Here is a 13,267-nt window from a genome sequence, read left to right on the forward strand (position 1 = left end):
AGGTCACGTCCAGGGTCAGAAGGCCATGCCGCCGCTGAAGCCTAAACCTCCCATCAGCCCCCGCCTCAGCCTGACCGCCACCACGCCGCCGCCGCTGCAGAGCTCCCAGCAGGCCTCGCTGGGCTGCATCAGCCCCAGCCTGCCGCCCCCCACCCTCTTCAAAACGCCCTCCTGCTCCTCCTCCTCCTCCTCTTCCTCGGCCGGGCAGATGGACACCGAGTGCATGGGGGACACGCCGTCGTCCGACTCGCCGCCCGCTGCCACCACGGCCGTGCACGAGGAGGCGGGGCTTAGCGGCAGGAAGCTGGGAGCCAAAGCGGGCAACAACGCCGGCTCGGCAAAAGGCTCGTTCCCGTGCCGCTTCTGCGACCAGGTGTTCGCCTTTTCCGGCGTCCTGCAGGCTCACATGCGCTTCCACCTCGGCATCCTCCCTCACCAGTGCAACATCTGCGACTACGTGGCGCCGGACAAAGCCACGCTGATCCGCCACCTGCGCACGCACAGCGGCGAGCGTCCGTACGTCTGCCGCGTCTGCCATTACCCCTTCACTGTCAAGGCCAACTGCGAGCGCCACCTCAGGAAGAAGCACGCCAAGACCTCACGGAAGGACATCGAGAAAAACATCAAGTACGTCACCTCCAGCAGCACCGCCAACATGGCGGCGCCGATCACCGCCGCCACCACCACCCAGGACACGGAGGCTGACACCACGTGCAGGTTCTGCGGCGAGGACCTGAAGACCTACCGGGCACTGCAGATCCACCTGCGCACGCACAACGGCTGCCAGAGGAAACCGTTCGAGTGCCGGCGCTGCGGCGCCGCCTTCCTCGCCAAACGGAACTGCATCCACCACCTGCTGAAGCAGCACCCCGAGGTGCAGGAGCGGGAGATCGAGGAGCACATCGCCACCCTCCTCCCCGCCGCCGGCGGCGGCACCACGCGCACGGTGCCGGTGAATGCGACGGCGCTGAACGGGATCAGCCAGCCTCCCATCCAGGTGCTGCAGGCGGTGAAGATGGAGGACCTGGCGAGCGCGGCGTTCCCCGCCGAGCTGGACCAGCCGCTGGACTTCTCCGCCAAGGGGCGGGGCGGCGGCAGCCAGGCGGGGTCTCCCGGGGTCAAGCTGGAGAGCGCCTCGCCCACCTTCGACTGCGGCGTGCTGGACCAGCCCATCGACCTGTCCATCCCCAGCAAGCGGCAGCGGCGGGAGGCGGCGAGCGGCGGCGAGAAGCGGGAGATAAAGACGGAGCAGAGCGGCGGCATCATGGAGCAGCAGCTCGCTCTCGCTCTGTCCAAGGACGAGAAAACGGCGAGCGCCCTGCCCCCCCTGCACCCCCACCCCCAGCTGGGCTGCTACCAGCTGCCCCCGGGCTCCACCCCTCCCCCCGCCTCCCTGCCCAGCTCTGCGCGAGCTCAGCGCCTCAAACCGCTGCTGCCCAAACCCTCCGCCTCCGCCTCCACGCCGCCCTGCGCCGCCCTGAAGGAGCTGCCGCCGCTGGCCTCCATCGCTCAGATCATCAGCTCCGTCTCTGCGGCTCAGGACCTGCTGAAGAGGGACGCCGCCCCGCCGGAGGTCAAACCCCAGCCGGGCGCCGCTTCCTCTCAGACGGACTCGGCCGCCGACGCCCCTGGTCCCGCCGCCGCCATCGACACGCAGAGCGACGACCTGTCCGAAGGATCCTCCAGGTACGTGAGCTTCGTTTTCACCTTCTCACGGCGGATCCGTGCCACATCTGACTGTTCCCTCTTCCACAGACGGAGGTCCAGGAAGAAGCCCGCCGCGCTGGCCGCCAAGGAGAAGGTGGCGAGCGGCGGCATCGACCTGGAATCCAGCGGCGAGTTTGCGAGCGTGGAGAAGATGCTGGCGACCACGGACGCCAACAAATTCAGCACCTACCTGCAGACGGGAGCGGCCGAGCTGCCGGGAAAGAGAGGTGAGCTGACGCACTGAAAGCCAACGGTTAGAATCGGGCGGTGGTTCTGGGATTGATTTAAACTCCCTCTGAACAGACGTGGACAGAGCAGCCGCTACGGCAGGAAGTGGAGGGGAGGAGAAGGAGGGAGGAGAGAGGGAGGAGGGAAGGCCGGCGGCGCTGTCAGTACCTCAGTCGAAAGGGAAGAAAAACGCCTACTCCAACTCTGTCCAGAAGATGACCTGCCCCTTCTGCCCCCGGGTGTTCCCCTGGGCGAGCTCGCTGCAGCGCCACATGCTGACGCACACCGGTAACGCCCAGAAACGCACACTCATGCTCTGCACTTACCGCCCCCGGGGCGGTCCGTAAGTCCGGCTGAGGAACAGCGTGTTTTAGATGTAAAAGTGTGCGCCGTGCCAAGTTGTTTTTAGCTTAAACATTTCGTCTTCTTCTTCTGTCTCCGATGAAGTTCGTAGTTTTACTATGTTTCTAAAATTTAAAAAGCTTCTACACAGAAAGCTGCTGTTGGACATCAGGTTTCTGCAGCTAAAACACTCCGAATCAACCGAAGAGTCATTTTAAGTCAAATTATTAATTCAATAATTGTTAAATATCTTTACCTCATTAAACATTTCAAGGTTAGTTTTGACTGGTAACAGGGATAGCTGTAGTTACTAGCTTGCTACTAGTTACTACTAGTTGCTACTCTGTTACTAATGCTATTTGAGCTAGCATGTTAGCTTGTTACTAGTGCTCTGTTGCTAATGCTCTTTGGGCTAGTACGTTAGCTTGCTACTAGTGCTCTGTTACTACTGCTCTTTGGGCTAGCACGTTAGCTTGCTACTAGCGCTCTGTTACTACTGCTCTTTGGGCTAGCACGTTAGCTTGCTATTAGCCCTCTGTTACTACTGCTCTTTGGGCTAGCACATTAGCTTTAGTTAGTTAGTTTTACTGTTTCTAAAATTTAAAAAGCTTCTACACAGAAAGCTGCTGTTGGACATCAGGTTTCTGCAGCTAAAACACTCCGAATCAACCGAAAATATTAAATATCTTTACCTCATTAAACATTTCAAGGTTAGTTGTGACTGGTAACAGGATAGCTGTAGTTACTAGCTTGCTACTAGTTCTCTGTTACTAATGCTATTTGAGCTAGCATGTTAGCTTGTTACTAGCGCTCTGTTACTACTGCTCTTTGGGCTAGCACATAAGCTTGCTACTAGCGCTCTGTTACTACTGCTCTTTGGGCTAGTACGTTAGCATGCTAATGCGCTCTGTTACCAATGCTCTTTGAGCTAGCACATAAGCTTGCTATTAGCGCTCTGTTACTACTGCTCTTTGGGCTAGCACGTTAGCTTTAGTTAGTTAGTTTTACTGTTTCTAAAATTTAAAAAGCTTCTACACAGAAAGCTGCTGTTGGATGTCAGGTTTCTGCAGTTAAAACACTCCGAATCAACCGAAGAGTCATTTTAAACTGAAGTATTCTGAATAAGTTTTTTGCTGCTAATCGATGAAAATAATTCAGATTTAACTTGAATGTGAAGTTTCTTACCGTCTTCACGAAGCTGCAGGAGCCCTGAAAGCGTCTGTTCTGCTCTTCCTCAGGTCAGAAGCCGTTTCCGTGTCCCCGGTGCGACGCCTTCTTCTCCACAAAGTCCAACTGTGAGCGCCACCTGCTGCGCAAACACGGCGTCACCCACAGGACGCTGCGGCGCAACGGCGCCATCGTCAAGAAAGAAGACGACGAAGGCCTGCACGAGAGCGCCGGTCAGAAAACCGTTCTCACATCTTTCAACCCTCTGATATGTTCTCCTGTTCTTTAAGTACGATGGTGAAGAGTCCGTAATAACGCCGGCTCAAAGACGGACGATTACCGTAATTACGGAGTTTTTCGTACGAATAGTTTGCTATCCGAAGATAAACGGTAACAAGACGTAAAATTAGCGATAAATATTCAGTTTGGTCACATTTTACTTTAGAGTCAACAGAACAATGAAATCCAGTAAAACTGAATTTATTAATAAAGTAAATTTCTCAACGACTTAATGGGACGAAACGAACTAACCTGCAGCTGTTTTCGTGGTAAAATACTGACAGAACCTCAAAAATTTGAGCTTTTTAGTGTCGTAAATACTTTATTTATAAAAATTGAATTGTTAATATTGTACCAAACATGATTGATTCTTCATACTAATTATTTTGGACATTGATAAAGCAAAGAATCGTTAGTTTCATTCAATAAATGATTAAATCAACGAAGAATACAACAACTTACTGTGTAAATGATGAAATAAACAACTATCCTGGAACATTTTTCATCTCTAACTTGATAAAGAAAATACAATTAACTCAATAAATTGGGCAGATATTGTCCCACTCAGTCAGGAAACGCTTACCTTTGCATTGCGACATCCTGTTAACTTCATTTAGGGAATAGCTGATCAATGTTTCTTTGTATTGATCGTGTCTTCATGTCTTGCAGAGAGCCAGTCAGAGAATGAGCAGCTAGCATCAGAAACACAAGACCTCAGCGGCGCCTCCACAACCCCAGACTCGGGTCACGCCCCTACAGTTGACAGCTCCGCCCCCTGCGAAAACTCACCGGGAAGCCCCACCCACAAAGCAAGCCAAGGTCAGCCAATGGAAAGAGCTGAAACGAGTCAATAATAACGTGATAACCAACAGTTATTTACATTGTTTTTTTTGAACATTTCAAGGTGAAAATTTGCTGCGTTTCTTTATTTGGTTTGATTTTAAATATTTTTGCCTCTTAAAGAAAATGTTTTTATATATAATTTAACAATGAAAAGAATTATTTTCGGCCTAATATTACTGGTCCTAAACCAACCACACCTGTAAAAGCAGGTGACGGCTAAGTGCAGCGAAAGATCAAATGTCTTGATGATTTTGTCACTGCGCTGTTAGGTAAATCATTAATTCAATAATTATTAAATATCTTTACCTCATTAAACATTTCAAGGTTAGTTGTGACTGGTAACGGGGATAGTTGTCGTTACTAGCTTGCTACTAGTTCTGTTACTAATGCTATTTGAGCTAGCACGTTAGCTTGCTACTAGCTTGCTGCTGTGGGCCTCTAATTTCAGTTTCATAACTACTATATTTACATTGTGTTTCCACTGTGGGTAAGTTATAAAAACACTTTCTGAAAATAAAGATGCTACACAGCTAACATGCTAACACTCCAGTTCCCTGTGTGCTTCTTGAGTTAAAAACCAGAAAAGAAGTTCAGTTTCCTTCTATTTAAGTATTTAAGGTTATAATGACACGAATGACTGATGAGTTTATTTAAACTGGAGTTGGGCAGCTGCTTTGAAACATGCGTGATGATACTGACTGAAGCTGTTTGTCCTGCAGCTGCAGAGCAGCTGGAGGCTGAAACCGGTGAGCAGCCTGACCAGCAGGAGGCGCCAGAGACCAGAGCGGCTTCCACTAAACAGCCTCCACAGAGCAGCAAGGTAACACTTCAGTCAGTGTTTTTAACTTTCAGCCTGGACAGGAAGACGGACATTCAGTATAGTAATAATAATTTATATTATAATAATTTAAAGATGACCTCAAGATGAACCTACTTTTATGTGATAATGGCTTAACTTACTATTATCCTGTTACTACTGCTTTTTGAGCTAATACGTTAGCTTTTTACTAGCGCTCTGTTACTACTGCTCTTTGAGCTAATACATTAGCTTGCTACTAGCGCTCTGTTACTACTGCTCTTTGATCTAGCACGTTAGCTTGCTACTAGCGCTCTGTTACTACTGCTCTTTGAGCTAGCACGTTAGCTTGCTACTAGCGCTCTGTTACTACTGCTCTTTGAGCTAGCACGTTAGCCTGCTACTAGCGCTCTGTTACTACTGCTCTTTGAGCTAGCACTTTAGCTTGCTATTAGCGCTTTGTTATTAATGCCCTTTGAGCTAACACATTAGCTTGCTACTAGTGCTCTGTTACTAATGCTCTTTAGGCTAGCACGTTAGCTTGCTACTACTGCTCTGTTATTACTGCTAATACGTTAGCTTGCTAAATATCCTGATATATCTTGACATAACAGATATTTTGTTAGCTCAGCCAAGTAAAGTCTGATATCCCATCACGGCAAACCTGGGCTGAAGGACGGCTTGTGGCCTGGTTGGTTGCTTCTTCTCTGCTGCCATAAATGCAACTGTTTGTGCTCAGGAGCAGTAAACAGAATTACCTCGACTCAGTATCACAGATCCTCCCCAACTGCAACAATGAAGGACGACTCCTCATTTTAAGTTATATTTATTTGTGTGTAAAAATGTGAATTAAAAAGTGATGAATGGTGTCCTCCTTCAGGTGGAGAGCACCGACGATGACGACTGTCACAGCAACAAGAGTCTGGACCTGAACTTTGGCAAGAAGCTCATCGACTTTAAGCTCTCCACGTCCTCCTCAAGCTCCGCCCCTCAGGAAGAACAACCCTGCTCCTCCTCCTGTTCCTCTTCGTCCTCTGCATCCTCCACCTCGGCTCCCCCAGAGGCCGCAGAGAGCCCCGAGGAGAAGGACAAGGCGTCCGCCGGTAACCCCGTGAAGCAGCAGCCAGAGTACAAACACGTCTGTCGAGTGTGCAAGAAGAGCTTCCGCTACGCCACCACGCTCGCTCGCCACGAGAGGGCGCACCTCTCCGAGGAGACCCCGACTCCTATGGAGGAGGCTTCGCCGGCGATGGAGGAGGGCAAAGCTGCCGAGGAGAGCAAAGCTGCCGAGGAGGAGAAAGACGAGAAGGAGCTGGAGATGGAGCTGGAGCTGGAGGTGGAGGAAGGAGGAGCAAAGGGAGGCGAGAGCGAGGGCGGAGAGAGCGTGGAGTCGGAGGAGGAGGAGGAAGAGGAGAAGGAAAAGGAGGAGCGGAGCGATGAAGAGGCGTCGGAACCAAAGAACGTGGAGGGAGGAGAGACGGGAGGAGGACGAGTGGACAAGAGGAAGAAGATCTGCAACGTGTGCGACAAGAGATTCTGGTCCCTGCAGGACCTGACCCGACACATGAGGTCGCACACAGGTACGGAACCACAGGTGCACAGGTGGGGGCCCCCACCTCTAACAGAGCGCTAGTAGCAAGCTAACGTGGTAGCCTAAAGAGCAGTAGTAACAGAGCGCTAGTAGCAAGCTAACGTGCTAGCCCAAAGAGCAGTCGTAACAGAGCGCTAGTAGCAAGGTAACGTGCTAGCTCAAAGAGCAGTCGTAACAGACCGCTAATAGCCAGCTAACGTGCTAGCTCAAATAGCATTAATAACAAAGCGCTAATAGCAAGCTAACGTGCTAGATCAAAGAGCAGTAGTAACAGAGCGCTAGTAGCAAGGTAACGTGCTAGCTCAAAGAGCAGTCGTAACAGACCGCTAATAGCCAGCTAACGTGCTAGCTCAAATAGCATTAATAACAAAGCGCTAATAGCAAGCTAACGTGCTAGATCAAAGAGCAGTAGTAACAGAGCGCTAGTAGCAAGCTAACTTGCTAGCTCAAAGAGCATTAGTAACAGAGCGCTAGTAACAAGCTAACGTATTAGCTCAAAAAGCAGTAGTAACAGGATAATAGTAAGTTAAGCCATTATCACATAAAAGTAGGTTCATCTTGAGGTAATCGCAGGGGGAATTATTGAAAAATTATTATTATTATACTGAATGTCTTCCTGTCCAGGCTGAAAGTTAAAAACACTGACAGAAGTGTTACCTTGCTGCTCTGTGGAGGCTGCTTAGTGGAAGCCGCTCTGGTCTCTGGCGCCTCCTGCTGGTCAGGCTGCTCACCGGTTTCAGCCTCCAGCTGCTCTGCAGCTGCAGGACAAACAGCTTCAGTCAGTATCATCACGCATGTTTCAAAGCAGCTGCCCAACTCCAGTTTAAAGAAACTCAAAGATTCTCAGTCATTCGTGTCATTATAACCCTAAATGCTTAAATAGAAGGAAACTGAACTTCTTTGCTGGTTTTTCACTCATGAAGCACACAGGGAACTGGAGAGTTAGCATGTTAGCTGTGTAGCATCTTTTCAGAAAGTGTTTTTATAACTTACCCACAGTGGAAACACAATGTAAATATAGTAGTTATGAAACTGAAATTAGAGGCCCACAGCAGCAAGCTAGTAGCAAGCTAACGTGCTAGCCCAAAGAGCATTAATAACAAAGCGCTAGTAGCAAGCTAACGTGCTAACTCGAAGAGCAGTAGTAACAAAGCGCAAGTAGCAAGCTAACGTGCTAACTCGAAGAGCAGTAGTAACAGAACGCTAATAGCAAGCTAACGTGCTAGCCTAAAGAGCAGTAGTTACAGAACGCTAATAGCAGGTTAACGTGCTAGCTTGGCGCCCCACGGGTGTTTTAGATGAATTCCAGAAGGCTAAATGAATGTTTTCCCTCCGCAGGCGAGCGGCCGTACCAGTGTAAGACCTGCGAGCGGACCTTCACCCTGAAGCACAGCCTGGTCCGGCACCAGAGGATCCACCTGAAGCCACGAGGAGCCGACGAGTCCTCCGCCGCCAACGATGACGCCAGCGAAGACGGAGACTCCTGCACGCCGACCCCGACCTCCACCTGCCCGCCGTCAGAGAACGAGAGCGAATGCGGGAGCGCCGCCGCCAGAGCGAAGGAGCTGGAGGAGGAGGACGTGAAGGAGGAGGGCGATGGGCAGCCGGAGGAGTCGGGCGCCGCGGCGGCAGAGGACGGCTCCGCCAAAGCGTCCGACTCGGATCCGACTTCCGAAGAGGCGGATATCCAGGACGAATCTGAACTTTCCTCCTCTGACTCGACTCATCAAGCTACTGAATCAAAGACGACCACAAGCACAGACTCGCCGGCGGCGCCCGACTCCTCCAAAGACCCCGCCTCCTGCAGCCGCCCGCCAGGAGACACGGCGGCGGCGCCCCCCGCGGAAGGCATCATCCACGGGCTGCTGGAGATCCACAGCCAGCCCCCCCTGGAGCACACGCTGCCCAACGGAGAGCCTCCTCTGGTGGGGGCGGACTGAAGGGAAGCGGCCTCACCGCAGTGCCATACGATGCAAAAACCAGCGGAAAACTTTTCCACGGAAAGAGGAAAACCTCGTTTTCTTGAAGTGCCTTACTACTAGTCCTACTTTAAAAGATGTTTTTTGCTATATCTTTATCTGCATTATTACGGAGGATGGATATAATTTTTATAGCTTTTTATGATGACAGTGATTTACTTTTTTTTTTTTTTGTGCGGGGAATCTATATTTCAGCAATAAAAAGAATAAACGATTACGATTTATTATTGTTCTAGATTTTTCTTTGAGAATTGATGATCAACTTGGATGCCGACTGAAACGGACCGTCGGCGTCACATTTCTTCTTCGGTATTTAAATTAGCAGCCGGGCGCCGGCCATCAGAATAAATAAAAAAAAGCCGTGGAAGTGGCGAACTTTTCCTTTTGGTCCAGCAGCCGCCTTTACGACACTGAACATTCACTTGCTGCTCCTCCGGTTCCAACATCCGTTTTTGATATTTTTGGATGGAGTGGAACACGGAGGTGGCGGCTGTTCGGCCGCGGCGGCGGCGGGTGAAGCCCGCTGTGGTGCTCGTGTCTCACTGTGGGACTGAGGGAGGTTTTTTGTAACTGGAAAACGCAGAAAGGTCGGCTCCTCAGCGTCCTTTCTGTGGCCCCTTCGCACGATGCCCGTCTTCTCTGTGGCTCCGTAAACACACAAAAACTTTCACGAACTTGTCAAAGTCGCACTTCTGTGTGGAAAAGAACTCTTGAAAGGGCAGAAAATGGTGTTTGTGTTCTCTCTTTGTTTCCTAAACCCATCACACTATTGATCCCTTCTGTGTTCACTTCCCGTCATCATTCTCAGTTGATTCCATGTGTACAGAAAGTTGGAACGTGGCACGTGATGCTCGAGTATTTTGTTTTTCTGCATGTGTGCGATTATCAGTGATATTTAGGTGTGGGGGAGGGGAAATCTTGTATTTTGTGGATTTATTTTTATTTTTTTTGTTGGGTAACAACTGAACAAATCAAAAGTTTTTGTCGTGTTTGTGTGAATGTGTGTGACTCTTGCCTTTCTCTCATCGTCACCCCCTAGTGTTCTTTAAGGGTTAATTACAGGGCCTCCAGCGTGCTAACCTGCTGCACAAACTTGCCCCGGGTTCAGTTTACCTCAACTTCTGCTTTTTAACTGCAACCATTAAAACATCCAACGAGCGGCTCTGTATGCGGCCCTTTGAATCGTATGTCTTCCTTAACGTGGCCGGTGGGCTTAAAGCTCTTCAAGCCTGGTTTCTACTGTGGGCCAAATCAAAGCTAGCCAGGGCTAACTCATTAGTATGATTTCAAACACAGCTTAGTAGCAACAGAGCTAGCCGTGCCCAATATGTGGAAGTTATTAGTTGTTTTAGTTGGACAATGGCAGCTAAATGAGGCGAAGTCAGCTGTACTAATATCTAAAGTCTTTGTGTCGCCAGTTTGTTTAGGCTTAACCACAGATGAGAGAGGGGAGAACACTGGCTAGTTGTGGGTATTAGCTCATGATAAGTGAACAAATAGCATCTAGCATGGGATTACTGGCATAACCGGACGGGCTAACTATTCCTAACATGTTTTCATTTCTCTGGTCGTCAACCATTGGGTCCTAAGATAAAAAGATTTATCATTAGCTTAGTTTAAAAACACACCTAGCTAACGGTACGTTAACGCAGCTAACGTGCTAACACACCTAGCTAACGGTATGCCTTGCTAGTTTGCTCGCAGTATTATCAGTTTGTGATGAGTTGGCCCGAAACTGCTTCAGTACCGTTTGCTCTGCGTCCTCCTTTGTGAAAGTCGGTTTGTTGGACTTTGTGCGTCTTTCTTCTTCCAGTCTGTCTCCGAACATACAGAAGAGCTAAAAGCTTTTTGTTAATATTTCAAATGTACGTCAGTTAGCATTAGAGACAATCAGATGTAAAAAAGAAAGAATGAACCCTCAGCTGTATCTCAGAACTGTTTCCAGGGAGATGGATGACAGAGTGAGGAATGGATGGATGAATGAATAGTTGGTGCAAGCGAGACACTATTTTGTGTTCCTGAACTGTATTACCCTGCTGCACACGTTAAAAATCAGCACAAGTTAAAGGGCTAAGTTCACCCGTGGCAACCTGACCAGATGCGTCGCTAAGCGGACGGGTTGTCGGGGGATTATTGGTTCCGATATCATGACTAGAGGGAGGGGTCGTGTGTGTTTTTGTTCTCTTGTTTGAATATTAGTTCAGCAAATTTCTCTTTATTGTAAATTTTTTCTCTAGTTCTTTTTTTTTATTTTTCATAATATCAAACAACCTCATTAGCAAATCGAACCTCAGCGGCTCATAACGGAACTGTGAGGCAGCAGCTGTCAGTCATTTAGTGGGTTTAAAACAAACGAGGCGCTGCCTTCTGCCACTAACAACTTCCAAACCTACTACTACTTCTTCTGTTCGTATTACTACCACGTGCCACAATCAAGAGAGAAAGGGCCAGTTTCGCTCAGTTTGTCCTAACGTTCACGTCGAGGTCAAATTAAGATGTTTAAGTTCCGAACAGCAGTCCACAGAATGAGTACGAAAGAGGTTTAAAATACTTGGCTTTTTGTTCCAGATCATTTTAAATTTGAAGCAGTAAATCAGGAATAAATACGATTTCCTTCAGCAACTAAAGTATTTTGTTGGTTTCATGGAGGATTGTCACGAATAACAGAATATTTTTGATATTTAACAACTTTTATGTCGAGACAAATTTCTAGCTTGCAAGCTAACAGCTAACTAGCTGCTACTAGCGCTCTATCACTGATGCTTTTTGAGCTAGCAAGTTAGCTTGCTGCCACTTGTTAGCATTTCAAAGTGTGATAGTAAGCCAACATGCTCTGACTTCAGAAATGTTTCATAACTGTTCTGAAATGATGTCACAAATTAGTTTGAAGTGTTAAAGCCACTAATAATGAAGACGCTATGCAGCTAACGTGCTAACTCTGCGGTTCTTTTGGTTAAGTTAATCCTTTGCTGTTGGTTCAGCTGCCAAAACTTTGCATTTTGTCGTCCGTTTGTTAGAGTAGAACAAAGATTTCTTGATTTATTTTTGGGCAAGTCTTTCAAAATGAACTTATACCGTGAATTAATCAGCGCTAACGCTTGTGAGCTCGCGCTGCCGTTAAATCGGCGGCGGTCAGCTTTCACACGCTAGAAAGTATAATTATTTATATTTAGATGACATGGTATTGATTCTGATTTTCCAAATGTGCTCAGAAGCTCCCCCTTCCTCTCTCTGTGAAGTGGTTTCTGTCTCGTTAGCTCTTTATGTGCCCTCTCCCTCGGGAATAAGCGTTGATGTACATCTGTGTGTGTGTGTCTGTGTATCGCCATATGAATACTGGACTTCCATTCGAATGCACATGGACTGTTTTTAAATGTATTTATTTGGAGCCCAGGTGTGTATGTGTGTGTGGATGCGAGTTTAGTTTCTATAATGACTTGAGAAGAAGCCATGTATTGAAAATATCACATTTATGCTGCAGAACTGTTGTGAGGAACTGATGGTTTGTGTTGTGGACGAACCGGCTCGCCGGCGTGCGACTCGGACTAGCAATAAGAAACCCTCTGAATACAAAAGCTTTACGTAGATCTCCTGTATATGAGTTGAGAACAGACTGTCTGACTCTGTTGGTTCTGTTTATTTTTTAGTTTGGCTCAGAAATGCGTTTTTGGTGTTTATTTTCTTCCTCTTTGTCATTTAATGGGTATAAAACTGTGAAAATCCATTTTTTGTTCATTTAAAGGGTGAGTTTTAGGTTAGTTTTTGCATGTTAATCTAATTTGTTCAATTCTGGATGATTTCTTTTCTCCACTTCTCATGCTACAACATATATATATGGATATAAAAATACATAATCTCGCTCTCAGGGTCTTTCACAAATCCATTATTCGAATGCTTCATGTCCTTATTTCCTGAGTTGCAACTTGTCCTGATTATTTTGTCTTTTTTTTTTTTATATATATATATATATATACATATAATTCAAACTGTCAATCACTACGTTTAGCACTTGACTGTGAACTTGTCACCTAACAGAGAAGATGTGATTGGATTTTGATGTTTGAAAGTCAGAATATCGTCTCTCTCGCCAGACGTCTTCATTAAATCCTTCGGCGTAAGTCGTGTGTTCCGGTCGAAGTGGACGTTTCCACACACGTGCTGGACCTCAATCAGAAAGCATTAACAAACAATCATCTGGATGAGTTTCTGTGGTTGTTCCCCTGCTGTTAGAACATGACAGTGTTTCACTAAGTCAAGAGATGTAAACCTCCTCTGTATTCAACACAAAAAGAAAAAGCAATAAAGATTATATTAAGGAAAGGTGTGTGAATCAAA

The 13,267-nt window shown here is 47.8% G+C and overlaps 1 protein-coding gene across 6 annotated transcripts in view; it reads left to right on the forward strand.

Annotated features, from left to right (window-relative positions):
- rreb1a (ras responsive element binding protein 1a) overlaps positions 1–13,267 on the forward strand; it is a 78,542-nt gene extending 65,275 nt beyond the window's left edge. For 5 of the 6 annotated variants that reach the window (XM_075452711.1, XM_075452712.1, XM_075452713.1 and 2 more), the window contains 8 exons: positions 3–1,686; positions 1,756–1,934; positions 2,011–2,223; positions 3,516–3,677; positions 4,393–4,542; positions 5,286–5,386; positions 6,243–6,942; positions 8,292–13,267. In XM_075452711.1, coding sequence (XP_075308826.1) covers positions 3–1,686; positions 1,756–1,934; positions 2,011–2,223; positions 3,516–3,677; positions 4,393–4,542; positions 5,286–5,386; positions 6,243–6,942; positions 8,292–8,893 — 3,791 coding nt within the window. In that variant the 3' untranslated portion in view covers positions 8,894–13,267. The remainder of the gene's footprint in view (positions 1–2; positions 1,687–1,755; positions 1,935–2,010; positions 2,224–3,515; positions 3,678–4,392; positions 4,543–5,285; positions 5,387–6,242; positions 6,943–8,291) is intronic. The other variant, XM_075452714.1, reaches the window with a different exon arrangement.

Source organism: Odontesthes bonariensis, chromosome 20 (assembly GCF_027942865.1).
Source record: "Odontesthes bonariensis isolate fOdoBon6 chromosome 20, fOdoBon6.hap1, whole genome shotgun sequence".
NCBI classification, from domain to species: Eukaryota; Metazoa; Chordata; class Actinopteri; order Atheriniformes; family Atherinopsidae; genus Odontesthes; species Odontesthes bonariensis.